We start from the raw sequence: 26,702 nt of genomic DNA on the forward strand, positions 1-26,702 counted from the left end.
CAACGTATCCCAATCATATCTCCAAAGCAAATTTCACATCCTTGGCGATGGCCGACTCTCATCCTGCACAAAACCCAGGTTTAATTCTTTGAACTTCTACGATTCCATTTTCTCCTCAATGCAAAGAGCTTTGAAAGAGAAACAAAAATGACATTTTTTTTAAATTTTAGTGACTGAGCAGAGGAGAGTGATAATTACGAACAAGCATGGAGAAAAACTGGTGGGATTATTGCATGAAGCCGGATCTAAAGAGATTGTAGTCTTATGCCATGGTGCCGCATCCAACAAGGTTGGTATTTCTTCTTCTTTGTATCTCTGTTATCTTGCTTTAAGTAGCGAATGTATTGACTGGAAATAGAGAAAGCTCACTTGAGTTAATTCCACTTCAGGATGACAGTCTTTTGGTGAACCTTGCTGTTGCATTCGAGAAAGAAGGAATCAGTGCATTTCGTTTCGATTTTTCCGCTAACGGGTGAGTAGAATTGACATCTAATGTTACTCAGAGTCTCAGACCCGACTCCGGTGCGACGGACAGGTATCGGTTATGTGTACGAGTACTTGAAAGAAAATGAAGAGTCGAAGTAACAAAGTTAAAATCTGTAGAGATTTTCTGAGTTGGCTTTTGTTGAATAGGCAATGTGTGTAATTTAACTAGTTTCCCAATACTTTTTCTCAGAGAAAGTGAAGGTTCATTTCGTTTTAATGACTTTTACCGACAAGCCGATGATATACTTTCTGTAGTTCAACACTTTTCCGGGGAGAATCGCTTCGTAAGCACGATTCTCGGTCATAGTAAAGGTGAATATCCCCCCAAGTATTTCCTACATGAAATTTTATGAAAGGCTGAAAAATTTTCGAACGAATACTACCCTGTAAGTATTAGACCACTGAGATAATGAAATGCAGGGGGAGATGTGGTGCTTCTTTATGCTTCCAAGTATCGAGATATCCATATCGTCGTAAACGTTTCCGGCCGCTACGACTTGAAGAGAGGCTTAACAGAAATCTTCGGAGAAGACTATATGGAAAAATTTGAGGATGGATACATCAATTTAAAGAGAGGTAATTTGTTTATTTAGCTTCCTAGTTTGTTTTCTTCTGTTATAACATGTTGAGGTTGCTCCACTCTTGTTTCGATCTAGGAGGTGTTGAATACCGTGTGCCCGAGGAAGATTTGATGGATTACTTGAGAATAGACATCCGTGAAGCTTGTCTTAAGATCGATAAAGAATGTCGGTAAGACTCGAATCTACAGTCCGTTTGAGATCATTGTTTCTTCTCTAATTCATTGAACTACCTTTAGATGTATCCGTTATTTATGTTATTATTCGTCGTTCTTGCATACAGAGTTTTGACGGTCCATGGCTCTCATGATAAAATAAATCCCCTTAAAGATGCATTGGAGTTCGCCAAGATCATACCTAATCACCAATTGCACATTATAGAAGGAGCCGATCATGTATACACCTCACATCTGACCGAGTTGGCATCCGTTGTTATTAGATTTATAAAGTCGGCTTTAGACAACAAATCCGACACCGGGGACGGCGGAAATAGTCCGGCAACATAAGCCCCTGCTGCTGTGGGTGATAAGAAGGCTATCATGTTGCTTCAAACCAACCAAGATTGAAGGCATTGAAACTTCTGCTGGTCCCTGGATCATATACTTATAAAAGAAGGGTAAATTATAAATTTGGTAACTGAACTTTACTCTCTCTCCTATTTCACTCACTGGATTTTAAAATCTTTTCAATTTCCTCATTGAACTTAATACATTGAGTTTTTTTGTCACTCAGTTGTTTTTTCACTAACGGTGTTATAAATGGGTTATTATATAGATGCAAAACGGTGTCGTTTTGGTAAAAAATTTGTTTTTTAAAATAGCATTGTTCTAACGCCGTTAACTATTTAATGGAAGAGTGACAAAAAAACCCTAACGTATTAAGTGAGGATATTGAAAACTTTAAAGGTTCAGCGAATAAAATAGGAGAGAGAATAAAGTTTAGTGATAAAATTTGTAATTTACTCATAAAAGAATGATCATTGGGTAAACCACTATATTAACCCTAATAATTTATTTATTAATAAATTGATATTTAAATTATAATTACGATCGATAATTTAATTACTTTTCATGAATTATTATACTTATAATATTCAGTTTGTGGAGTTTTAATCAATATTAGGTGAATGAAGGCATATGAAAATTGTATTAGGTAATTATAGTGATTGTGCATGAACCAAATTACTAAAGTTGTTAAAAGGATAATTATTAAAGATTTTAGATTTAAGCATCAAAGATTATATAAATGTTTGAGTTTTCAATAGCTGAAAATGTTATTGTTTTATAATCACCTAAGAGTAATCAAAATAAAAAATTATAGTGATTATAATATGAAGTTAAAGCTTCATGGCTTTTATGGTGCTTTGAATAAGTATTCATGGATCAAGGCACTGCCCGAATGGGACAGTTCGCGAGGAATGTAACAGTGATGAGACTGCTTCTTGTACGGGTGTGATTCAAGATTAGGATGGGCATGAGATTTGAATTCGACGGTTTTGAGTCGATTTGATCTGATTGAGTCGGTTTTTTTAAAATTCGGGTTCGGGTCGAGTCGAATTTAGGGTAAAAATATCCGACTTGACCCGATCCGAAAAAAATAATTTTACCTTATATATTTATGAATAATTATAATAATACTCTCTATATATTATTTTTTCAATTAAATCACTGTTTTTATTGAATAAAAATAATATTTTTTATTATTTCGAGTCAGGTCGGATCGGGTTCAGATTTTATTTCAAAAAGTCGGGTCGGGTGGAGGGTATATATTATGCGGGTCAAGTCAGATTTCGGGTGGAGGAGTCATTGTTCTCGGGTCAGGCCGGTTGGACCAAAAATCCGACTCAACCCGACCCATGCACATCCCTATTCAGGATGTTATCAATTTTTGGATATTTAATTTTTTTATATAGTATGAAATTATGCTCGATATTAATGACGAAACTATAGGCGGTTTATGATATTCTATAACATGTATAGAAATTAAATTATAAGAAAATCGAGTTGGAAATTGATAATATATATCTCTATATTATTTTCATTTACAAAGGTACTCCATGGAAATATTATAGTAAAGTTTTATTTATGAATTTCTCTAGCATTATTGAAAGATGAGATCACAGTATGTGAGATGAAATCAGAATAAGGTAGTGAGCACACTAATGATTGATAAATGTGATAATTCTATTCACGAAATTATATTTGATATCCTTCCAATTTTTGTGAGGATGTTGCCTCGGATAAACCTACAAGACAATTATATTAATAAAATAAAATTTAATAAAAATATTTTTAAAATATAATTAAGGGTAAAGTATAGTAATGGTCACTGAACTTTTCTAAAGCTTTCATTTAGGTCCCCTAACTTTTAAAACTTGTAATACAGTCCCCCAACATTTAGTCCGTTTGCATTATGGTTGTTGAGTTAATCGATCGATGGAATCGGCCAAGAGGGGGGTGAATTGGCAATTAAAAATTTGGTGGAAGCTTTTGCAGAAAATTGAAAAGATTTACACAGCGATTTAGAGTGGTTCGACTTTCTCAACCAAAGTCTACGTCCACTACCTTAGCTATCCACACTAAGGATTTTCCAACAAATTTACTAATTTGTTCTTTCTTTTGAGGCCAAAGAGATAATCTTACAAACTCCCTCAAGAATATACCCCAATTCTTGAGAACACTCTTTCTCAAAGAGAAGATTACAAATTCGCAAACTTACAAGGAAAACCTCACAAGGCAATATGTTTGCACAATTCTAGAACAAAGAAAAGAACACTAAAAATGAATACAATTGAGTACAATAAGTGTTCTTGAAAGCAAAATGAATATTGAATGAAAAATAGGCTTGAATTGCTCAAACAATGAGTTTGATGCTTTCTCTTTGATTCTCTCTTGATTCTAGTTGCTTGTTGTTTATTGTTTTTGATCAATGGCTTCTAATCTTGTTTAAATACACCTTCAAATGATTCTGAACGTTGGGGATGCTTAGTGGAGTCAATAGAGCCGTTTAAGTGTGAAAACAATTAATTAAAGCAGTTGGGAGCGTCAGTGCATCGATGCATACCCATGGTGCATCGGTGCGTCAGTGTAAAATTCAAATATTTTGACCGTTGGACCCTTAGTGCATCAGTGCACTAAGAGTGCATCGATGCATAAAATGCATTCGATGTTTCAAAATAGCCAGAGTGCATCGATGCATGGTTTGTGCATCGATGCATCAAATGCACTGAGTGCATCGATGTATGGTATGTGCATCAATGCATAAAATGAATTCGATGTTCAATTTAATTCATGGTGCATCGATGCATGGATTGGTGCATCGGTGCATCAGTTTGAAAAATTGATTTTTAGGCTTGATTTTGGTTCAAATTACTTTGTGAAAATTGTTTTAAAAATAGTTTAAGTATAAAACACAATTTTACACATTTAGTAAGGTTTGAAATTGATCTTGAAAGATTTGGAGTAATAATTTGATATTCGATTAATTAAATCGAATATACTAAGAAAATCGTTCGTAAAATCTTAAAATTCATTTAAACTTAATTTGTTATATCGAAACATCAAAATGTTTTCAACAATCTCCCCCTTTTTGATATAACAAAACATTTGTGTTATTTTAAGATTTGAAATCAATTTTGAAAAATTACTCCCCCTTACTATAACACTTCTCCCTTTAACACTTAATATTTCTCCCCCTTTTTGTTAAATCAAAAAGATTTTAAAATGTTTTAAACAAGGTTTTGAAAAACATAGTCAATTGATTTGAAATATATATATATATATAGCTTAAGCTGCTAAGATCATAATCAAAAGAGAGATTAGCCATTAGTTCCATAATCAATATTCATAATCAAATGTGAAATGACATAATTGGTCATATATAAAATGATGCAAAAATAAAATTAATAAACATTAAGCTCATAATTCAAACCAAACTAAATACATATAGAGTTCAAAATCCAAGCATCCAAATTATAACAAATTCAGGCATCTAACAATCCAAAACAAACAATCCAGAAACAACAAAACAATCCAAGTTTGAAATAACAAAGAAAGCATGGAGAAAATGTCTAATCCATTGGAGGATCGAGAGGAGGAGGATAATGAGCTCGAACTTCAAGAGTGAGCGCGTCCATACGTTCATGTATCTCCTGCTGAAACTCAGTAATCTGAGACTCCATGGAGGCAAACCTCAGATCAAATGACTCCAAGAAAGATTGAAAATAAGGTGGCATTTGATCTTCTTGCCGTGCCGGTTCCGGTGCAGGCTCATCGTCTGGTACGTGATCGTCGATATCTTGTATAAGTTGTTGAAACTCAGGATCATCATCAGCAGCCGGTGCCGGAGGAGGAGGAGGAGCACGAGAAGAGCTAGGAGTAGCTCGTGAAGAACTAGCTCCCGGGTTTTGCTTACCGGGTCGAAAGACCCAAAGGCCGGTATCCTCGTCTTGTTTCCAATCCGCTTTCTTCAAGGATGTAAGATTGATTTGATTTTAGAGTAGGATAGGATTGTCGAGAGAGACGTTTAGACCGAGTTTGATAAACAAGTTACTAAGAAGACATCCATAAATCAATGTTTCGACATATTTTGAAGGATCAATGTTTATGATGTCTACTAGTTAACTGAAAATAATGTGGGGCATGTTTATTTTGATCTTATTTTTAATACAGTACATCCACCATAAATCCCTAGCACGAAGAGTTGAGTGCCTACCTCCGGATGGTCTAAACCACCAATAGATCATCAAATGAAGAAAACGATCGTGATGAGATCGTAGAGTACTAACACTAGAGTTTGGAACATAGGGATATTCCACATTTTCATTCTCATTATATATCCCATCATCATCTAACCCAAAACGGAAAGTTATAGTCTCGGGGTCAATATTAATATATTGGCATAAGAGATATGATCTAATGGCTATAGTCCCACATTGAGTTTCGTTTTGAATACATACCGCATTGGAATAGAAAATGCGGACTAATTGTTGGTAGACGATAGGTTTGAGCTGAAACATTTTATCAAACTTCCAAACTTTAAGAATCAGAAGGTATTCAAAGTCAATATCTATCATAGCTTGAAGAGAATGAATACGCTCTTCACGGATTGTAACATCCTCAATATCGGGTTAGTGACTAGTTTGAAAAATTTTAGAAATTAGTGATTAAAGTAGGATAATTGAATAGTTCAATGATTTATTGGAAATATATGATGAAGGTTATTTAGTAATTATGGAGTGAATAAAAGGGTAAAATAGTCAATTGACAAGTAAGATTTTTATTCTTCCTTTATAAGAAAAGGGAACCACGTGGAAAGGGAGAGATTTCTACAGAGTTCTCTTCTTCTCCTTTCTTCTTCTTCACGTGGAAGCCAAGAGCAAAGGTAAGTTTGATTTAGCTGTTGATTTCTTGAATTTTTAAGTTGGATTTGAGTCTTTGGGGGTTATATAAGCTTAAGGAAAGCTTATATAAGTTTAAAACACCAAGAAGAGAGAATTAGAAAGGAATTTTTATTAAGAGTTTATAAATGAACTTTTATTATAAAAGGTTTTTGAAGTTCTAAGGATGAATTTGACTTGTCAAGGGTCTAATTAAGAAGTTAGAAGCAATAGAATTGAATTTGGAACATGTTGAAAATTTAGTGTAATTCTTGAATTACATATGAAGAATAGGATTTTGATGTTAAAGAGGTGATTAATGAATAGAAATGAGTTTGAATATGAGTATGTAAGTTAAGAATAAGAAAGGGGATGATATATGAAGTAATTAAGCTGAAAAGAGTGGATTTTTGGGCATAAATTGGAATTTTAGGCTAGTGTGCATCGGTACACATTCATCATGTACCGATGCATCAAGGATAAGTTTCCAGAAATTGTTCAGTGTGTATAGATGCACAGGAAGTGCATCGATGCACCCATTTAAAATGGAAACATCGAATGCAATTAGTGAATCGATGCATAAGGAGTGCATCGATGCGCCCCCTTAAAATGAAAACATCGAAGGTGATTTGTGTATCGATGCATGGGTAGTGCATCGATGCACATGTTAAAGAATGCATCGATACACTGTAGAATGCATCGATGCACTTCAAGGGGAAATAGAAATAAACCTTTCTTTTGGTCTAAGAAATTTTAGATTAGAGTATATTAATTGGATACTAATATGTATCAATGTATGATTATGTAGATATCGAACACGAACAAGTTCCGGTATGATCATCAAGTTAAGATTTGATCGAAATAAAGGAAATCATAAAAGGGGATTGAAATTTAGTGAGGCCAAGGTGAGTGCATCTTATGTTATAGAATGATATGGAAATTGGACTTGTGATAAGTCTATTTCCGATAGTTAAAGTGCATGAAGTCTTGATTATAAGTAGGTGAATGACATGAAATGCATGTATGTTTGATTATATGAGTGGATATGTTTTTGTATGTGCTATGTGGATTATGTGAACATATGGTTATGAGATAAAATAGGTAATCATAGGAGAATATGATGAAAGTGAATACATGAGAAGACATAGCCATGTGACATGTGAATATACTTGAATAATACATGTTATGTGATATGAGATTATGTGACAATAAGTTATATGATGTGAATAATATAATAAGAAGATAAGTGATAAAAATTGTGAGCCTATATGAATATGTGTTATGAATGTGATATACTTGATGTATGAGAATCATATGAGAATAAGAGATGACAATGAGTTACATGCCATATAAACACACGAGAAGTGTTATAAGCTAAGTGACATGATTATGAAATCATATGAAAAGTGAAATGTACATGTGAATATGTGAAGTGATATGAATATAATGCCCATGTTATATGATACGAGAGCTATAGGTATAGTTGGCATGCCAAGAGTCGAGGGTCTACGCGGTTCTTCGGGACATACAGTGATCCTTCGGGATATTTCATAGTGGTCCTTCGGGACAAAATTTCATAGCCCCTAGTGGGACCCCCTACGAGCTGTGGTGACAGCATAGTGCACAACCTCAATAGACTCACATATCTACAGTTCTCACAGGTGTACATGGGATAATAAGAGATAACATTGAATATAATGTATATGATGTATATATGTGTTTTGTGATATGAATTATATGATATGATATATGTGTGTTAGTGATTATTGTATATGTTATAAGATATATGATATGAACATAATGGATCATATAAACAAGAGAATAGAAATATGAATGGTGATAATATGATAATGATAGGAAAAAAGATAATTATATGCATGTGTGGATTTGATATATATATATATATATGAATGGGTATGATGTGATAGCATTAATTGTTTCTCCTTGATTACAAGTTAGAGTTTGCATTATATGTTTATTGCCTCACTAAGTCATAGACTTAGCGTGTGATTGTTTCACACGTAGGTTACAGAAGCGAGAAGAGAAGAGAAGAAGAGCAAGACAGGTCAGCATCTCCCTTACAAAATTTCAGATCAGAAAATAGATGATTTAAATGTGTTTGGTTAATTTGAATATAATTGGCATGTACTAATTGATTGATTTGAATATGCTCTGATCGGTTTTGGTTATTTTGGTCAATTATGTAAATAAACCGCTTTTATTTTAATGAAAGTTTTAAATTTTCTTTGAATTTTGTCAAGATTCAAAGTTTGAAAAGTCAATGTGACACCTCGGACTCGTATTCGGGTTGGGTACGGGTTGGGGGTGTTACATTTAATAGTATCAGAGCTAAGGTTTAGTCGATTCTAGGCTTAAACTGAAGTCAAATGAGGTTTAAAATATGTACATTCCAACTCAAAGTGAAAATTTATGATCTGATAGTGTAAGGAGTATGTTATCTTGCTAATAGAATAAGATTTGTATGATATAGTAGAAATTGATTATATAAATGGTTGAAGTGAATCGATAGCTGACAAATCTAATGGTGATAGCAATTCACCTGCCTTGGCTAGGGAGGATGAAGAGCGGAAACCTCAGAAAGTGTCTTATAAGATTAAAGGTTGATATCAGAAAGTTGAAATCATATCTGAATAATGATATAAATTTTTTCACTGTTTTGAATCGGAAAAGTGATATGGAGTAGTTTTATTATTTTGTGGATAAGATAGAATATGGTGAACAAGTGTCACCATAAGAGCGTTAAAAGATCAAATGATACAGTGAGAGTTGGTAGAAGAGTTCAAGAATAAGTGTATCAGTGACAAGCGTATAAAATGTATAAAGTCAGAGTTTATGAGTTCGAAACGAAGAGATAACATTGTGTATAAGCAAGAGTGTTTATATGATAAGGGTTTATAGTTAAGACAGAAAGAGTTAGCTTTGGCTAACCAGAGTACATGATAAAATGTACTAGAATTATAAGATTATAAGATATTATCAGGATATGATAACCAAATATGAAATGGATATGGATACAGTTGTATATTTGGATCATAGTAATATGGTATAGTAAAGGAAAAGGGAAGTAAGGATTTGTATATTTGAGTAAAGCTGAGGATGGATGATAAGAGTTTAAGAATAAGTATATCGATGATCAGATTATAAGACAAAAGAAGTCAGAATGTTGAGTTTGAGCAACAGAAATTACAGGATGTATGAGAATAGAGGTGAAATTGATAAGTTAAATAAACTAATTTTGAGATAATTTCGATTGAAAAGAATGTATATGATTGGTTGAGTATGGCTTGTGCCCTAAATTGAACAGATGTTATTGAATAGTTGTCAGAGTAAAGGTGATAGAGTTATAAGATTGGAGGAAAAGATAAAGTTGAGTTAATTGATTATGATGTGAATCTGAATATAGTTGTGTATTCTGATCAGATTGCTATGATGTAGAAAATGAGATAAGTATTTGCATGGAACCTTAAGGAAGGAAAATACAAGTATAGGAAATGATAAAGAATGAAGTTCTATATAAGTAAATGGGTTATCAAAGTTATGAGGATACAATGAAGATTGGTAGATAGAGATGAGTATAGGTGATAAAACAAGAGTATGTGAACATGAAAGGAAAGATATGATTTGGGTATAAGGAATAAAGAAATGAAAGGGATGAGTTAAAGGATCATATACGATAAAGGTTATATGGAAGTCTAGATGACAATTTTGATATAGAAGTAAGAAAAGTGTGCAAGGTGATGTGAAAAGATTCTTTAAAGTGTATGTTAATTATATTTAAAGAAGATCTAATGTTGTGTTCTCGGTCAAATGATGTTGGAAAACGAGTTGGTTATTGTTATAAGATAATTAAAGATGGATTTATGAGGTTAAGTGGTGAAAATGGATGTTATTGTCTACGTGATTAGTGACATTATATGAAATTTCAAAAATGGTCAAAAGAAAATGCATAATGGAATGAGAGAAAAGACAGAAATGGATTAAAGTTACTAGTTACTGTTTATATGATAAGTGACAGTAGATGAATATATAAGGGAAAAAGGTAGTTGAAGAACTAAAGGAATGAAAGATTAAGTAAAGGAGGTAACATGAGAACATTAGAAGATATGTTCTTATTAATATGTTCAGTGAAAATTCGAGGACGAATTTTCTTAAAAGGAGGGGAGATTTGTAACATCCTCAATATCGGGTTAGTGACTAGATTGAAAAATTTTAGAAATTGGTGATTAAAGTAGGATAATTGAATAGTTCAATGATTTATTGGAAATATATGATGAAGGTTATTTAGTAATTATGGAGTGAATAAAAGGGTAAAATAGTTAATTGACAAGTAATATTTTTATTCTTCCTTTATAAGAAAAGGGAACCACGTGGAAAGTGAGAGATTTCTTCAGAGTTCTTTTCTTCTCCTTTCTTCTTCTTCATGTGGAAGCCAAGAGCAAAGGTAAGTTTGATTTAGCTGTTGATTTCTTAAATTTTTAAGTTGAATTTGAGTTTTTGGGGGTTATATAAGCTTAAGGAAAGCTTATATAAGTTTAAAACACCAAGAAGAGAGAATTAGAAAGGAATTTTTATTAATAGTTTATAAATGAACTTTTATTATAAAAAGGTTTTTGAAGTTCTAAGGATGAATTTGACTTGTCAATGGTCTAATTAAGAAGTTAGAAGCAATAGAATTGAATTTGGAACATGTTGAAAATTTAGTGTAATTCTTGAATTACATATGGAGAATAGGATTTTGATGTTAAAGAGGTGATTAATGAATAGAAATGAGTTTGAATATGAGCATGTAAGTTAAGAATAAGAAAGGGGATGATATATGAAGTAATTAAGCTGAAAAGAGTGGATTTTTGGGCATAAATTGGAATTTTGGGCTAGTGTGCATCGGTACACATTCATCATGTACCGATGCATCAAGGGTAAGTTTCCAGAAATTGTTCAGTGTGTATAGATGCACAGGAAGTGCATCGATGCACCCATTTAAAATGGAAACATCGAATGCAATTAGTGAATCGATGCTTAAGGAGTCCATCGATGCGCCCCCTTAAAATGAAAACATCGAAGGTGATTTGTGTATCGATGCATGGGTAGTGCATCGATGCACATGTTAAAGAATGCATCGATACACTGTAGAATGCATCGATGCACTTCAAGGGGAAATAGAAATAAACCTTTCTTTTGGTCTAAGAAATGATAAATTAGAGTATATTAATTGATACTAATATGTATCAATGTATGATTATGTAGATATCGAACACGAACAAGTTCCGGTATGATCATCAAGTTAAGATTCGATCGAAAGAAAGGAAATCATAAAAGGAGATTGAAACTTAGTAAGGCCAAGGTGAGTGCATTTTATGTTATAGAATGATATGGAAATTGGACTTGTGATAAGTCTATTTCCGATAGTTAAAGTGCATGAAGTCTTGATTATAAGTAGGTGAATGACATGAAATGTATGTATGTTTGATTATATGGGTGGATATGTTTTTGTATGTGCTATGTGGCTTATGTGAACATATGGTTATGAGATAAAATAGGTAATCATAGGAGAATATGATGAAAGTGAATACATGAGAAGACATAGCCATGTGACATGTGAATATACTTGAATAATACATGTTATGTGATATGAGATTATGTGACAATAAGTTATATGATGTGAATAATATAATAAGAAAATAAGTGATAAAAACTGTGAGCCTATTTGAATATGTGATATGAATGTGATATACTTGATGTATGAGAATTATATGAGAATAAGAGATGACAATGAGTTACATGTCATATGAACACAAAAGAAATGTTATAAGCTAAGTGACATGATTATGAAATCATATGAAAAGTGAAATGTACATGTGAATATGTGAAGTGATATGAATATAATGCCCATGTTATATGATACGAGAGCTATAGGTATAGTTGGCATGCCAAGAGTCGAGGGTCTACGCGGTCCTTCGGGACATACAGTGATCCTTCGGGATATTTCATAGTGGTCATTCGGGACAAAATTTCATATCCCCTAGTGGGACCCCCTACGAGTTGTGGTGACAGCATAGTGCACAACCTCAATAGACTCACATATCTACAGTTCTCACAGGTGTATATGGGATAATAAGAGATAACATTGAATATAATGTATGTGATGTATATATGCGTTTTGTGATATGAATTATATGATATGATATATGTGTGTTAGTGATTATTGTATATGTTATAAGATATATGATATGAACATAATGGATCATATAAATAAGTGAATAGAAATATGAATGGTGATAATATGATAATGATAGGAAAGAAGATAATTATATGCATGTGTGGATTTGATATATATATATGAATGGGTATGATGTGATAGCAGTAATTGTTTCTCCATGATTACAAGTTAGAGTTTGCATTATATGTTTATTGCCTCACTAAGTCATAGACTTAGCGTGTGATTGTTTCACACGTAGGTTACAGAAGCGAAAAGAGAAGTGAAGAAGAGCAAGACAGGTCAGCATCTCCCTTACAAAATTTCAGATCAGAAAATAGATGATTTAAATGTGTTTGGTTAATTTGAATATAATTGGCATGTATTAATTGATTGAGTTGAATATGCTCTGATCGATTTTGGTTATTTTGGTCAATTATGTAAATAAACTGCTTTTATTTTATTGAAAATTTTAAATTTTCTTTGAATTTTGTCAAGAGTCAAAGTTTGAAAAGTCAATGTGACACCTCGGACTCGTATTCGGGTTGGGTACGGGTTGGGGGTGTTACACGGATTCTATAAGATTGGAAAGAATTTCTGTACCTAGAGTATAACTCGTCTCTACGACGCTCAGGCATGTTAAAACAAGATCCTAATAAGGATGTAAGAGGAGGATGAACGGGATTAGGAGGTTGGTTTGAACGAGAACGACTCGATGAAGTTCTAGGGCGTTTGGGATTAGACATGGTTTAGGAATCGGAAAAAAGAATATAACCTGCAAATTGAAACATATGTATACAATATAATCAATCCCAAAACTCAATTGAGTCCACAATAATTCAAGGTTCTCTAACCGGAATCCTAATGGGCATGGTTTTGAAAACTATTTGAAAACAATTTTTGTAAAATCATAATATGTATAGTTTTTATGAAAACAACATAATTAAAACAAAAACATCAAATTTAAAAATTAAATTCAAATTTTTGATTTTTTTTAATTTCAAAAATTCAAAAATTTCTTTGAAAATTTCTGAGTTTTTGATGAAATTAGTTGTAAAATCTAGTTTCTAATCATCAAACAATCAATGCCCGATATAATGTTCATCCTAGAACTAATTAAAACTAGACCTAAGATCAAAAATCAATAAAATAGAGTTTTTGAAATATTACCTTGAAAATTTCAGATTTGATGAGAATTAGATGTTGTTTTGTGTGAATTGATGATAAGAGCAGGATAAGAAGTTGAAAAGCTCGAAGATTCCGACAATATTTCGTTGTTTTTTTAGCAAAAGGAGATTTTTGAGTGAGAGAGAGACGAACAGCGGGGTGTTTTGAGGTTTAGACATTTGAAAGAATGAGAAAATATGGTTTTAATACCTAAAACCCGATGGATGTATCGATGCATGGCCTTGTGCATCGATGCACATTCAAGGCGTGCATCAGTGCACCTTCATGGTGTATCGATGCACATTCAAGGATGCATCGATGCACTGTTAGGTGTATCGATGCATTAAGCACAAAAATGTCAAAAATCCGTTTTAAATACTCAAAATATTAAATTAATTGGCTCTAGTGGTATTAACAACTCATATATTGAAAATTAATCATGTTCAATCAATCAAATTAATCATTAAACTACATTTGAACATAAAATTAATTTTCATCAAGCAACATAAACTCCCCCTAACTAATAGCAAAAAATGCAATAAAAAATTATTATTATAAGCAATTTTCATTTATTCTTTAAAAGTACTAAAAAAATTAAACACTGAGTGAAGATAGGTCAGTTAAACCTAATTCTCTCCTAAGTGTCCAAAATCTTTCCTTGTCTAAAGGTTTTGTAAAGATATCCGCTAATTGATGCAAAGTATCAACAAATTCTAGAACTACATCTTTCTTAGCAACATGGTCTCTAATGAAGTGATGTCTAATTTCAATATGCTTAGTTCTAGAGTGTTGGATGGGATTTTTAGTGAGACAAATAGCACTAGTATTGTCACACTTGATAGGAATGGTACCTACTTTAATTCCATAATAAAAAATTTGTTGTTTCATCCATAAAACTTGTGCACAACAACTACCGGCTGAAATGTATTCTGCTTCAGTGGTAGATAATGCAACACAATTTTGTTTCTTTGAAAACCAAGAAATCAGCATATTTCCAAGGAATTGGCAAGTACCAGAGGTGTTTTTCCTATCTAATTTGCATCCTCCATAATCCGCATCAGAGAAGGCATGCAAGCTAAAACTAGAGTCTCTAGGATATCAAAGTCCTATACTAGGAGTGTCCTTAAGGTATCTAAAGATCCTCTTAACAGCTAGTAAATGTGATTCCTTAGGGTTTGATTGAAATCTAGCACATAACCAAACACTAAACATAATGTCTGGTATACTTGCAGTTAGATAAAGCAAAGAACCAATCATTGACCTATATAATTTAACATCCACACATTTACCTTCTTCATCTATGTCAAGCTTTGTCGATGAGCTAATTGGAGTGTTATGTTGCTTCCCATTTTCTAGTCCAAACTTATTGAGCATATCTTTGACGTACTTAGCTTGATTGATGAAGATGCCATCTTTTCTTTGCTTGATTTGGAGTCCCAAGAAAAATGAGAGCTCCTTTATCATGCTCATCTCGAATTCACTTTGCATTAGCTTAGAAAATTCCCTTTGGATGGATCACCTATGATTTCACCATCCTTGACATAGTTGTACTCTCTTGGGTAAGATACTTCCCTTTTTTCAATGGTTGGATTCTCGAGAGGATCTTGAGTTTCCTCATCTTTCATTTCTTCCTTTGATGATGGTTCTCCAACGTCATGTTCAACATCATTTATATTTATAATACCTACATCATCATTCAAACAAGAATCCTTCCTCAGAAGGGGATTATCATCGAAAACAACATGTATAGACTCTTCTACAACTAAAGTTATTTTATTAAATACTCGATAAGCTTTAGAACTTAAGGAATAACCCAGAAAAATTCCTTCATCACTTTTAGCAACAAATTCGCCAATATTATCTTTACCATTTTTTAAAACAAAACATTTACATCCAAAAGGATGAAAATAGCTAATGTTAGGCTTTTTATTTTTAAAAAGTTCATATGAAGTTTTCTTCAAAATAGGCCTAATCATTACTCGATTAATAACATAACAAGCAGTATTTGTGGCTTCCACCCAAAAATATTTTGGCAAATTGTTTTCACAAAGCATGATTCTGGCCATTTCTTCTAAAGTTCGATTTTTCCTCTCAACAACTCCATTTTGTTGAGTTGTTGAGAGGTTCTAGGTGCTGAAAAATTATGGCTAATACCATTAGAATTACAAAAATCAATAAATCCAAGATTTTCAAATTCAGTTCCATGATCACTCCTAACACTAGTTATAGAGTAACCTTTTTTCGTTTTGGATTACTTTTGAAAACGTGATGAATTTTTCTAATGCTTCATCTTTAGTACTTAAGAATAGAACCCAAGTATATCTAGAATAGTCATCTATTAAGACAAATGCATATTGTTTTCCACCCAAGCTAGTAGTCCTAGTTGGCCCAAAAAGATCTATATGGATCAATTGTAATATTCTACTAGTTGATACATCATTAATGGATTTAAAAGAAATTCGCTTTTGTTTTCCTTTAGCACAAGCATCACAGATTTTATCATTATCAAATTTAAGCTTAGGCAACCCTCGAACTAAATTTCCTTGAATTAGCCGTTGCAAAACACTCATACTAGCATGTCCTAGTCTCCTATGACATAACCAACTATCATGCTCATCCTTAGCAACTAGGCATAAATTAGTCATATCAATAGAGTCTAAATGCACCATGTATATGTTTCCTATTCTATGACCAACAAGCATAATCCGATTAGATGCAATGGCAATAACTTTACAACCATTAGATTCAAACATGACATTGAATCCTTTATCACATAATTGACTAATACTTAAGAGATTATACTTTAATCCATTCACATATAAAACATTTTTAATTTGTATGGAAGAGGTATTACCTATGGTACCTATACCTTCGATGTGACCTTTTGAATTATCACCAAAAGACACTTCTCCTCTATTTTTGGCGTTAAGCTCTATGAACCGACTTTTGTCTCCGGTCATGTGTCTTGAGCATCCACTATCAAGGTACCATGAGTTTGAATTTGTTTCCCGTGCCTTGTAGCAATGTTTCTTTTCCTACAAACATAGATTAATTTCTAACTTTTGGTACCCAAATTCTTTTGGGTCCATATTCATTAGTTTCCAAAATCCTAGTCCCCTTAGGTATCCATTTCTGTAGGATATCTTTATCTTTAGTAGTAATGAGTCCTTTAGGAACTCATATACTTCTAACGATTTTTCTATTAGAGGTTCTTCGGGGACCTCTATGATTGTAGTTTTTAAAACTTTTTCTAACAAAGTTGGATTTTGAATTTTCTCCATTTTCAAAATGTTTTGTTCCAACTTTATCAAAAGAAGCTTTAAGATCATCAATTTTCTTTTGATGATCATCATTGACCTTTGAAAGTAAATTTTGCAAATCTAAATTTTTCTTTTCAAACTCTTCTAGTTTGATTTGCAAATTACTAATTTTACTTTCAAAAACATTGTTGGTCTTGGATATGAGCTTATTTTCATTTTTCAATTTTGAAACATCATTTTTATATTTTAAAAATAATTTCTCATAATCCGAAGTTAACTTATTATATTCCTCTAATAACTCATCATAAGATAAATCATCTAATTTAAATGAGTTAGAGGTTACCTTAGAATCTTTCTCGAATGCCATCAAGCACAAGTTTGTTACTTCTTGTTCCTCTTCATCGGAACCTTCTTCATCGCTCCATGTAGCAACATGAGACTTGTGCTTATTCTTTGATTGACCCTTTCTCTTCAATTGTGGGCAATCATATTTGACATGCCCCAGCTTTTTGCATTCATAGCAAATGATAGGGTCCTTCTCTTTTGGTTCATTTTTGAGACCTTCATTTCGTTTGAATTTTCTTACTCTGTAAGGTCTCATCATTTTTCTGAACCGTTTGGCAAACAATACCATTTCCTCGTCATAGTCATCTTCATCCGAATCACTCTCATCTTTTGTGGATTTGAAAGCAACTCCAATGTTTTTCTTTTCTCATTCTCCTTTGGTGTCTCATCAATCTTATCGAGGTCCACCTCATCTTCAAGCATTATTTCATGAGTGAGGAGGGAACCGATTAGCTCTTCAAGAGTTAAGGACTTTAGGTTCTTAGCCTTGATGATTGTTGTCTTCTTGGATTGCCATGATTTTGGAAGTGAGTAAACTAACTTCCTCACAAGCTTTTTGTTTGGAATGATCTCTCCATATGATTTGAGACCATTTACAATCATTGAGAATCTATCCGTCATAGCTTTGATATCTTCATTTGGTTTCATCCTGAAATTTTCATAGCTATGTGTTAGAAGACTAATTTTAGATTCTTTTACCTCTTCGGTGCCTTCATGAGTGACTTGTAGTTTATCCCATATTTCTTTGGCGGTTGTACAAGATGAAACTCTTCCATATTCATCTGGTCCAAGAGCACAAAATATGATATGGATTGCTTTGGAGCTGAGCTGGAACATTCTTGTCTCTCATTCACTCCACAATCTTGGATGAGTAAGAGGCTTGATATATCTATCTTCTACAACATTCCATGCTCTCATGTCACTTGCTTGAACGAAATACATCATCCTATTATTTCAATAGGCATAGTTAGCTCCATTGAAGAAAGGAGACTTGTTGACGGGCATCGAATCGAGACCGGAGTCGACATTTGAAGTTGAGGCCATTGATGACTTGATAATCGATATAACTCTTCCCGAATCTACTCAAGAGGCGATTAAACCTTCAAATGAGTGAGGCTCTGATACCAATTGTTGAGTTAATCGATCGATGGAATCGGCCAAGAGGGGGTGAATTGGCAATTAAAAATTTGGTGGAAGCTTTTGCAGAAAATTGAAAATATTTGCACAACGATTTAGAGTGGTTCGACTTTCTCAACCAAAGTCTACGTCCACTACCTTAGCTATACACACTAAGGATTTTCCAACAAATTTACTAATTTGTTCTTTCTTTTGAGGCCAAAGAAATAACCTTACAAACTCCCTCAAGAATATACCCCAATTCTTGAGAACACTCTTTCTCAACAAAATGCATTCGATGTTTAATTTAATTCATGGTGCATCGATGCATGGATTGGTGCATCGGTGCACCACTTTGAAAAATTGATTTTTAGGCTTGATTTTGGTTCAAAATACTTTGTGAAAATTGTTCTAAAAATAGTTTAAGTATAAAACACAATTTTACACATTTAGTAAGGTTTGAAATTGATCTTGAAAGATTTGGAGTAATAATTTGATATTCGATTAATTAAATCGAATATACTAAGAAAATCGTTTGTAAAATCTTAAAATTCATTTAAACTTAATTTTTTATATCGAAACATCAAAATGTTTTCAACAATGGTCCCCGATGTAACCAACTGTTTGACGCCATTACATTGACGTTAGTACATTTGTAATATGGTCACTGAACTTTTCAGGCACTTACATTTAGGTCCCCTAACTTTTAAAACTTACAGCACAATCCTCAATTTTATTCTAAACCCCAAATTCCTTTTCGATCTCAAAACCATCAACGATTCAAGGTGTAATGTTAGATACATGTCATCTCAGGTGAAGCATAGATATTCGAAGAAATGCTTGTGAAAAAAAAATATTTGACAAACACTACTAAGATGAACTAAATATCATTGTTGAAAGTCACCAACAAAGCTGGAATTATTTTGTATAAATGACATATAATAATTTCTTCGTTTAATCCTTGTGGTTAAAGATTTTCGAACAGATGATCAAATATAATGAAATTCCAAACAACGCATTCACCTCTCCGTCTCTGTCGCAACTCGAAAGGCATCATGACAGGGCCAAGTAGCTGCTCCAAATATACTACCTTGTCATGATGCCTTCCGAGTTGCGTGCATGCAAAATTTTCTTCTAAAACTATAATTCAATACAATTCAACTGTAAAATTTCAAAAACATATAAAAAATCAAATTCGTTCACGATATATCAGTCCCATAATCAACATGAACTTATTAAAAATAATACGAGCTCACAGGACGCCGAAAATCACAGGTCGGATCAATACAATTCCCAATAAACTAGTACCAGCAGTCTCTCGAATTGAGCCTGACGATTTCACTATGTCGATACTCACAACCAATTCCTTAATTTAAAGAAAAACCAAACAAGAAGATCAAAAAAATTTAGCATAGGACTCTATTTCACTTCTATTCTGATGGACTGAATACCTTTCATAAGGAGTACCAAAAGTTTTTGATTAAGAAGAAAGAAAGAAAATTAGATGGTTTTGGTTCAAAACTAACACTAAATATCTAGATCATTGAAATGCAGTTCCAGAAACATAAAAATTTCAACAAAAAAACACATAATGCGAGCTGAAAATAGGAACGTGCGAAAGAGGAAAATAAATACATTTTTGCAAGTGAGGGGAGAGGCTAAGAAATAAACACAATCGGTGTTGCGTTCCAGCAATTCTTTCTCCATTTTTTCTTTGTAAATAAAAAGCTGAAAGACAGAGCACTGCTTGGGTTTACAATTTTACATGGCGGAAAATTGAAGAACAAAAACCAAACGATAGTGCATGTGAGCGAAAGAGACTGAGAGGTGAATGTGTTGTTTGGGATTTCATTATATTTGATCATCTGTTGGAAAATCTTTAACCACAAGGATTAAACGAAGAAATTATTATATGTCATTTATACAAAATAATTTCAGCTTTATTGGTGACTTTCAACAATGATACTTAGTTCATATTAGTAGTATTTGTCAGCTCTGAATTTCTAACTCCATTTTTTCTCACAAGCATTTCATCGAATATCTATGCTTCACCTGAGATGACATGTATGTAACATTACACCTTGAATCGTTGATGGTCCCGATAGTCCCTTGGTCGGGTCTTCTCTCAATGGGCCCTTATTCAAGTCAACATCTCCACATAATTCAAAGTTAGATTAGAATTTTTCATGCATCCCCGACTGAAAAGTTACGCTGGAAATGAGAAGAGATAAGCAAAAAAAGGAAATTCGAGATCGAAAAGGAAATTCGAGATTGAAAAGGAATTTAGGGTTTAGAATAAAATTGAGAATTATGTTGTAAGTTTTAAAAGTTGGGGACCTAAATGCAAGCGTCTGAAAAGTTCAGTGATCATATTGCAAACGTACTAACGGCAGTGTAACGACGTCAAACGCTCGGTTACGTCGGGGATCATATTGCAAACGGACTAAATGTTGGGGGACCATATTGCAAATGAACTAAATGTTGGGGGACTGTATTGCAAGTTTTAAAAGTTGGGGACCTAAATGAAAGCTTTAGAAAAGTTCAGTGACCATTACTATACTTTCCCTATAATTAAATAGATTTAATTTTTAAACTTAAATGCTTAATATATCTTTACTTTTGAAATTAAATAAATTGACATAATTTAATATTCAATCATAATTCGATTTTTGTATTGATTAACTAAATCAAATTTATAAAAATATAATATATTTACTACATTTTATTATGTTTCACTAACCTTTTACGTAAAACTATAATCATCTTAAGTTAAATCATAATTTGGCTAATTGACCTTACCTACAGTTGACTCACTGCTCTTCAAATATATCCACTGATCCTAAGCCTCCTTCTCCACAACTTCGAATTCTGTTCATCTCAGACGCCGATCGACGCATCTCCAAAGCAAAGTCCACAACCTCGAGGATGGCTCACTCTCATTCTGCACAAATCCCAGGTCCCAAATTAATAGTTTTATTTTCTATTTTTAACTTTATTTTGATTCCACTTTATTTTTTAATGTAAAGAACATCGAAAGAAGAGAAAAATGACTTTTTTCCCCTTCAATTTTTTAGTGATCGAGCAGCAGAGAGTGATAATTCCGAACAAACATGGAGAAAGACTGGTGGGGTTATTGCATGAAACCGAGTCTAAAGAGATCGTAGTCTTGTGTCATGTTTCAGATCCTGCAAGGTTGGTTCTTGAAAAAGGCTATGATGCGGTCGTTACGTTGCTCATAATTTTGTATTATGTTATTTAGTTGGGTCATTTGATCTCTTTTAGCATGCTTTCAGTAGCGAATGCATTGACTGCAAATGTCATTGAAACTCACTTGGGTTAATTCCACTTCAGGATTACAGGATTATGGTGAACCTTGCTGCTGCTTTAGAGAAAGAAGGAATCAGCGTCTTTCGTTTCGATTTTTCCGGAAACGGGTGAGTTGAATTAAAACTAATGTTACTCGGACTTTGATGCGAGTGTCGGATATGAAAATCTATCCGTATTCCATACCCCAAGCATCAGACACTGTGCTTCAAAGAAAATGAAGAGTTTCCTAATTCAATGATAGAAATCAATGTGCATTATATGGTGTAGTTCTTACCTTATTTGCTTGGTTTTTGTTCACTTTGTTTCATAGTTAGAATTTAACTTGTTTCACAATACTTTTTCAGAGAAAGTGAAGGTTCATTCGAATATGGTACCTATTACCGAGAAGCGGATGATTTACATGTCGTTGTTCGACACTTTTCCGGGGAAAATCGCGTGGTAAGCGCAATTCTTGGACATAGCAAAGGTGAGTATCCTAAGTATTTGCTTGAAGTAACCAAGTTTATGAAGATTATGTCTTCAATTACATTCTAAACAGAGTAATTTTTAGGTCATTTTTAGTTAGATCTTAGCAGTAACTTTACCTGATAATGTTTCAATCATTGATGCACGGAAAGCATAACCGAGCTAACATCACGGTGCAAGTTAAGACTGTCAATCTTTAGGCTCAACCATTATGTCACTGAAACAATGTAGTGCAGGGGGAGATGTGGTGCTTCTTTATGCTTCAAAGTATCGAGATATCAATATAGTTGTAAACGTTGCCGGACGCTGCGACATGAAGAGAGGCCTCGCAGAACGCTTCGGAGAAGACTTCATGGAAAAGATCAAGAAGGATGGATACATTGATGTTAAGCAAGGTAATTTGTTTATTCAGCTTCCTTAGAGCATATGACTGTGGATGTGTCCACAGAGGGTCTGTTTGTTGCTTGTTAAGCTAAGCTAATCACTAGTTCATCTCTAGGAGGTTTTGAATTCCGTGTGACTGAGGAAGCTTTGATGGATCACATAACAATGGACATGCGTGAACCTTGCCGTAAGATCGATCAAGAATGTCGGTAAGACTCGAATCTAGATTGTTCGCTTGAGATCATTGTTTCTTCAGCGACACATTAAACTCGCTTTAGATGTCGTTGTCGATGAACGTTAATACTAATATCTGTTGTTTATGTAAAGGGTCTTGACTGTCCATGGATCGGCGGATGATATGGTTCCTCTTGAAGATGCATTGGAGTTTGGCGAGATTATACCGAATCATCAATTACAGATCATAGAAGGAGGCGATCATGGATTCACCTCGCATCAAACCGAGTTGGCATCGGTGATCGTTAAATTTATAAAGTCGGCCTTGGAGGAAGACAAGGTTGCTCCGAAGTGTAGTTAGTTTATGAGCTCGAACTTGATGTTAGGCACCAGGAACAGATGATACAGGTGACTTCAGAAAATATCCAGAATATTGTTAGTCCCTGCTGCTGTAATCGATCTCAATAATTTTCAAGCCCATGCCAAAGGTGTATCTTTGATCACTCTTACAACAACCGTATATGAATCTCTCCCTATACTATACTATACTATACTGTATTATATTATTTTGCAGGATAAATTATACTGGTGATCATTTTTTTCAATTTATTTTATTTTAATCATCGATTTTAAAAAATTACGTTTAGTTTGTTTTATTTTGATGATGTATCCTTAATTATTGTAAGTTTGTTAACGTAGCGTGTTAGTAGAAGTGATTAAATTTTAATTTAACCACTGAGTTTTAGACATACAATATAACCTCTATAAATTATGTGGTCTCGACATTATTAAGTTATAAAGGTTTTACTGTAATAATAATTTGATACTAAATTTTATATAAAATATTAATTCAACCCCTAAATTTTAGTAAAATATTAATTTAACATCTGATTATTAAATAAATTTTTTATTTTAATCATGAATCAAGTCAAAATACCCGCCACTAATCATTACTCATCATCATTGTCGGTCATCGTCAATTTTTACCATCGATTACTGTCGACCATCGTCGTCGACGATCATTAGTCTCAAAATTTTTAACTCACTCCTTTTTAATGTCCTAAACGTAAGTTTAATGTTCGTTTCACAAAAAATAATCTCAGACTTCACAAATCTAATCTATATAATTCTTCTATTTTTTTTAATTTTTTGATGAAAATATTTTTTTCATGATAATTTAATCAATTATCTTTTAATTTTTTTACTAAAGAACTTTTAAGGCTTTTTTTATTAAGCCCAGTGGAAGAAAGAGGCCAGCAAGAGTCGCTAAGAAATGGCATCTGTTCCACATAACTTTGATTCATTACTCTCAAATTTATTAACTTATCCTAAGCCTCCTTCTCGACAGGTTCGAATCCGATCCATATCATCCGCTAATCGACGTATCTCCAAATCAAACTCCACAACCTTGAGGATGGCTCACGCTCATTCTGCCCAAAACCCAGGTCCCAAATTAATAATATTATGGTTACATTTTCTTCTGTATTGTAAAGAATTTTGAAAAGAAATTGACCCTTGTTTGAAATTCTAGTGATCGAGCAGCGGAGAGTGATAATTCCAAACAAGCATGGAGAAAAACTGGTGGGGTTATTGCATGAAGCTAAATCTAAAGAGATTGTGGTCTTATGTCATGGTTTTAGATCCCGAAAGGTTGGTACTCGGTTTTCCTAAACTTGAATCATTTCATCTCTTTAATCTTGTTTTCCAGTAGCGAATGTATTGACCGGAAATGTCTGTTTATGGTGGAATAGTAATAATTTATGGAGAAGACTCACTTGGGTTGATAATACTTCAGGACTACAATACTATGACGAACCTTGCTGCCGCTTTAGAGAAAGAAGGAATCAGTGTCTTTCGTTTCGATTTTGCTGGAAACGGGTGAGTTGAATTAAAACCCAATGTTACTCGGACTCGAATTCGGATATCTATCCATATTTATCTCCATAACCAAGTGTCGGAGTAACAAAGTTAAAATCCATAGGGATTTTTTTAGTTATATGATCTTACTTTATAAGTTGATTTTTGGAGTTGTGGTTTCTGTTCACTTTGTTTCATAGCTGTAACTTCACCTGTTTCACAATACTTTTCCAGAGAAAGTGAGGGTTCGTTTCAGTATGGTAACTATTACCGGGAAGCTGATGATTTGCATGCTGTAATTCAACATTTTTCTGGGGAAAATCGTGTGGTAAGTGCAATTCTTGGGCATAGCAAAGGTGAGTATCCCTAGTGTTTCCTACTTGATATTTTATGAACTAGTTAAGATAGATAATGGTCTTGCACTAAACTTTAGAATTTGTAAGCTTTATAGAAGAAATCAAGTTTATGAAGATTGTTTTGATCTTTTCCTTGTACTATTTTGATCATTAATGCACAGAATATATAGCCAAGCTAATGTAATGCAGGGGGAAATGTGGTGCTTCTTTATGCTTCGAAGTACCAAGATATTCGTACAGTTATAAATGTTTCTGGCCGCTATGACTTGAAGAGAGGCATTGCGGAACGCTTGGGAGAAGACTTTATGGAAATAATTAAGGATGGACACATTGATGTTAAGAATGATACGGGTTAGTTTTCTTCACATCTGTATGTGTCCATCAAGGCTATATTTGTTGTTCGTTAAGCAAATCAGTAGTCCTTCTTGTTGGATTTTCCGTTCGGTTCAAGTGTTACTTAAACGTATACAAATAAAATTGTAGGTACATAATCAGTGATAAAAACAACTGCTTCAGTGCTCTACTAGCTTTGGAAGTTGAATTCAGAAAGAGAAATTATGCATTAGAGATGCTCTATTGTAACAGTTACTCTCGGTTTCATCTTGTATATATGCTTGATTGGGAACATTTCAAGTTTAATTACATTTATATATCTAGGAGGTGTGTTCTGTTGCTCCGTTTCTGGTCATTACGGTTGTGTAGGTCGTTTGAGGTGGTTGGGGCTGCTGCTGTAGGAACGTTTATGAGTATTGCGTATCTGTTTCGTATGTTTCACATCGATTGTTGTTAGATTGAGTGAATGATGCTGCTCGTTCCTATACTATTCACGCCAAATCGCACTCTTTTTCCTCTAAATAGGTTTATGGAGGCTTTTTAATGAGGCATTTGGTTGTGACGTACTTTGTTTTTTGAATTCTCAATACAAAGTATATCTTCTTTCAAAAAAAAATATATCTAGGAGGTGTTGAATACTGTGTGATAGCTTTGGTAGTTGAAATCAGAAAGAGAAATTGTGCATTAGAGATGCTCTATTGTAACAGTTACTCTCAGTTTCATCTTGTATATATGCTTGATTGGGAACATTTCAAGTTTAATTACATTTATATATCTAGGAGGTGTTGAATACCGTGTGACTGAGAAAGCTTTGATGGATCGTTTGGAAACGGACATGCGGAAAGCTTGCCTTAAGATTGATAAATTAATTCGGTAAGACTTAATTGTTTTTTTGAAATCGTTGTTTCTTCTCTAATTCATTGACCTTGCTTTAGATGTCATTGTCAAATTAATGTTAATACTAGTATTTGTTATTTCTGCTATTATTCACCACTGTTACATGCAGGGTCTGGACGGTCCATGGATCTGCAGATGAGGTAATTCCTCTTGAAGACGCATTGGAGTTTGCCAAGATTATACCTAATCACCAGATACACATTATAGAAGGAGCCAATCATGGGTACACCTCGCATCAAACCGAGTTGGCATCAGCCGTTGTGAAGTTTATAAAGTCGGCCTTACAGCAAGACGAGATTGCTCCGAAGTAGGTAGTTTTCATACAAATAAATACTGTTATTTTCTTTTCAATCCCCTCAAATTCTC

The 26,702-nt window shown here is 33.5% G+C and overlaps 2 protein-coding genes across 5 annotated transcripts; both read left to right on the forward strand.

Annotated features, from left to right (window-relative positions):
* LOC120192329 lies at window positions 1-23,333 on the forward strand. 2 transcript variants are annotated; one of them, XM_039195117.1, is made up of 7 exons: window positions 1-78; window positions 171-289; window positions 21,895-21,977; window positions 22,215-22,336; window positions 22,572-22,730; window positions 22,835-22,928; window positions 23,047-23,333. In XM_039195117.1, exons 1-7 carry the CDS (start codon window positions 48-50, stop codon window positions 23,252-23,254), a joined length of 816 nt encoding a protein of 271 aa, XP_039051048.1. In that variant the 5' UTR covers window positions 1-47; the 3' UTR covers window positions 23,255-23,333. The 2 variants fall into 2 exon arrangements, with proteins under 2 accessions (XP_039051048.1, XP_039051050.1); XM_039195119.1 differs by lacking the exons at window positions 1-78; window positions 171-289 and adding exons at window positions 21,438-21,499; window positions 21,618-21,735 and having other exon boundaries at window positions 23,047-23,322.
* LOC120192328 lies at window positions 21,444-26,702 on the forward strand. 3 transcript variants are annotated; one of them, XM_039195115.1, is made up of 7 exons: window positions 21,444-21,499; window positions 24,425-24,543; window positions 24,689-24,771; window positions 24,985-25,106; window positions 25,296-25,457; window positions 26,219-26,312; window positions 26,446-26,702. In XM_039195115.1, the coding sequence occupies exons 1-7, from the start codon at window positions 21,469-21,471 to the stop codon at window positions 26,645-26,647; spliced, it is 813 nt and encodes a 270-aa protein (XP_039051046.1). In that variant the 5' UTR covers window positions 21,444-21,468; the 3' UTR covers window positions 26,648-26,702. The 3 variants fall into 3 exon arrangements, with proteins under 3 accessions (XP_039051046.1, XP_039051045.1, XP_039051047.1); XM_039195114.1 differs by lacking the exon at window positions 21,444-21,499 and adding an exon at window positions 24,134-24,338 and having other exon boundaries at window positions 26,446-26,697; XM_039195116.1 differs by lacking the exons at window positions 21,444-21,499; window positions 26,446-26,702 and adding an exon at window positions 24,134-24,338 and having other exon boundaries at window positions 26,205-26,312.

Source organism: Hibiscus syriacus, unplaced genomic scaffold (assembly GCF_006381635.1).
Source record: "Hibiscus syriacus cultivar Baekdansim isolate YM2019G1 unplaced genomic scaffold, ASM638163v2 tig00116974_pilon, whole genome shotgun sequence".
Taxonomy (NCBI): domain Eukaryota; kingdom Viridiplantae; phylum Streptophyta; class Magnoliopsida; order Malvales; family Malvaceae; genus Hibiscus; species Hibiscus syriacus.

Bases quoted from the DNA above. Each gene is read 5' to 3' on its own strand.
- LOC120192329 (XM_039195117.1), top strand. From the start codon at position 48: ATGGCCGACTCTCATCCTGCACAAAACCCAG. The intron at 79-170 runs GTTTAATTCTTT...TTTAAATTTTAG, and splicing joins TCATCCTGCACAAAACCCAG to TGACTGAGCAGAGGAGAGTG. The intron at 21,978-22,214 runs GTGAGTTGAATT...ATACTTTTTCAG, and splicing joins TTCGATTTTTCCGGAAACGG to AGAAAGTGAAGGTTCATTCG.
- LOC120192328 (XM_039195114.1), top strand. From the start codon at position 24,167: ATGGCATCTGTTCCACATAACTTTGATTCATTACTCTCAAATTTATTA. The intron at 24,544-24,688 runs GTTGGTACTCGG...ATAATACTTCAG, and splicing joins ATGGTTTTAGATCCCGAAAG to GACTACAATACTATGACGAA. The intron at 24,772-24,984 runs GTGAGTTGAATT...ATACTTTTCCAG, and splicing joins TTCGATTTTGCTGGAAACGG to AGAAAGTGAGGGTTCGTTTC.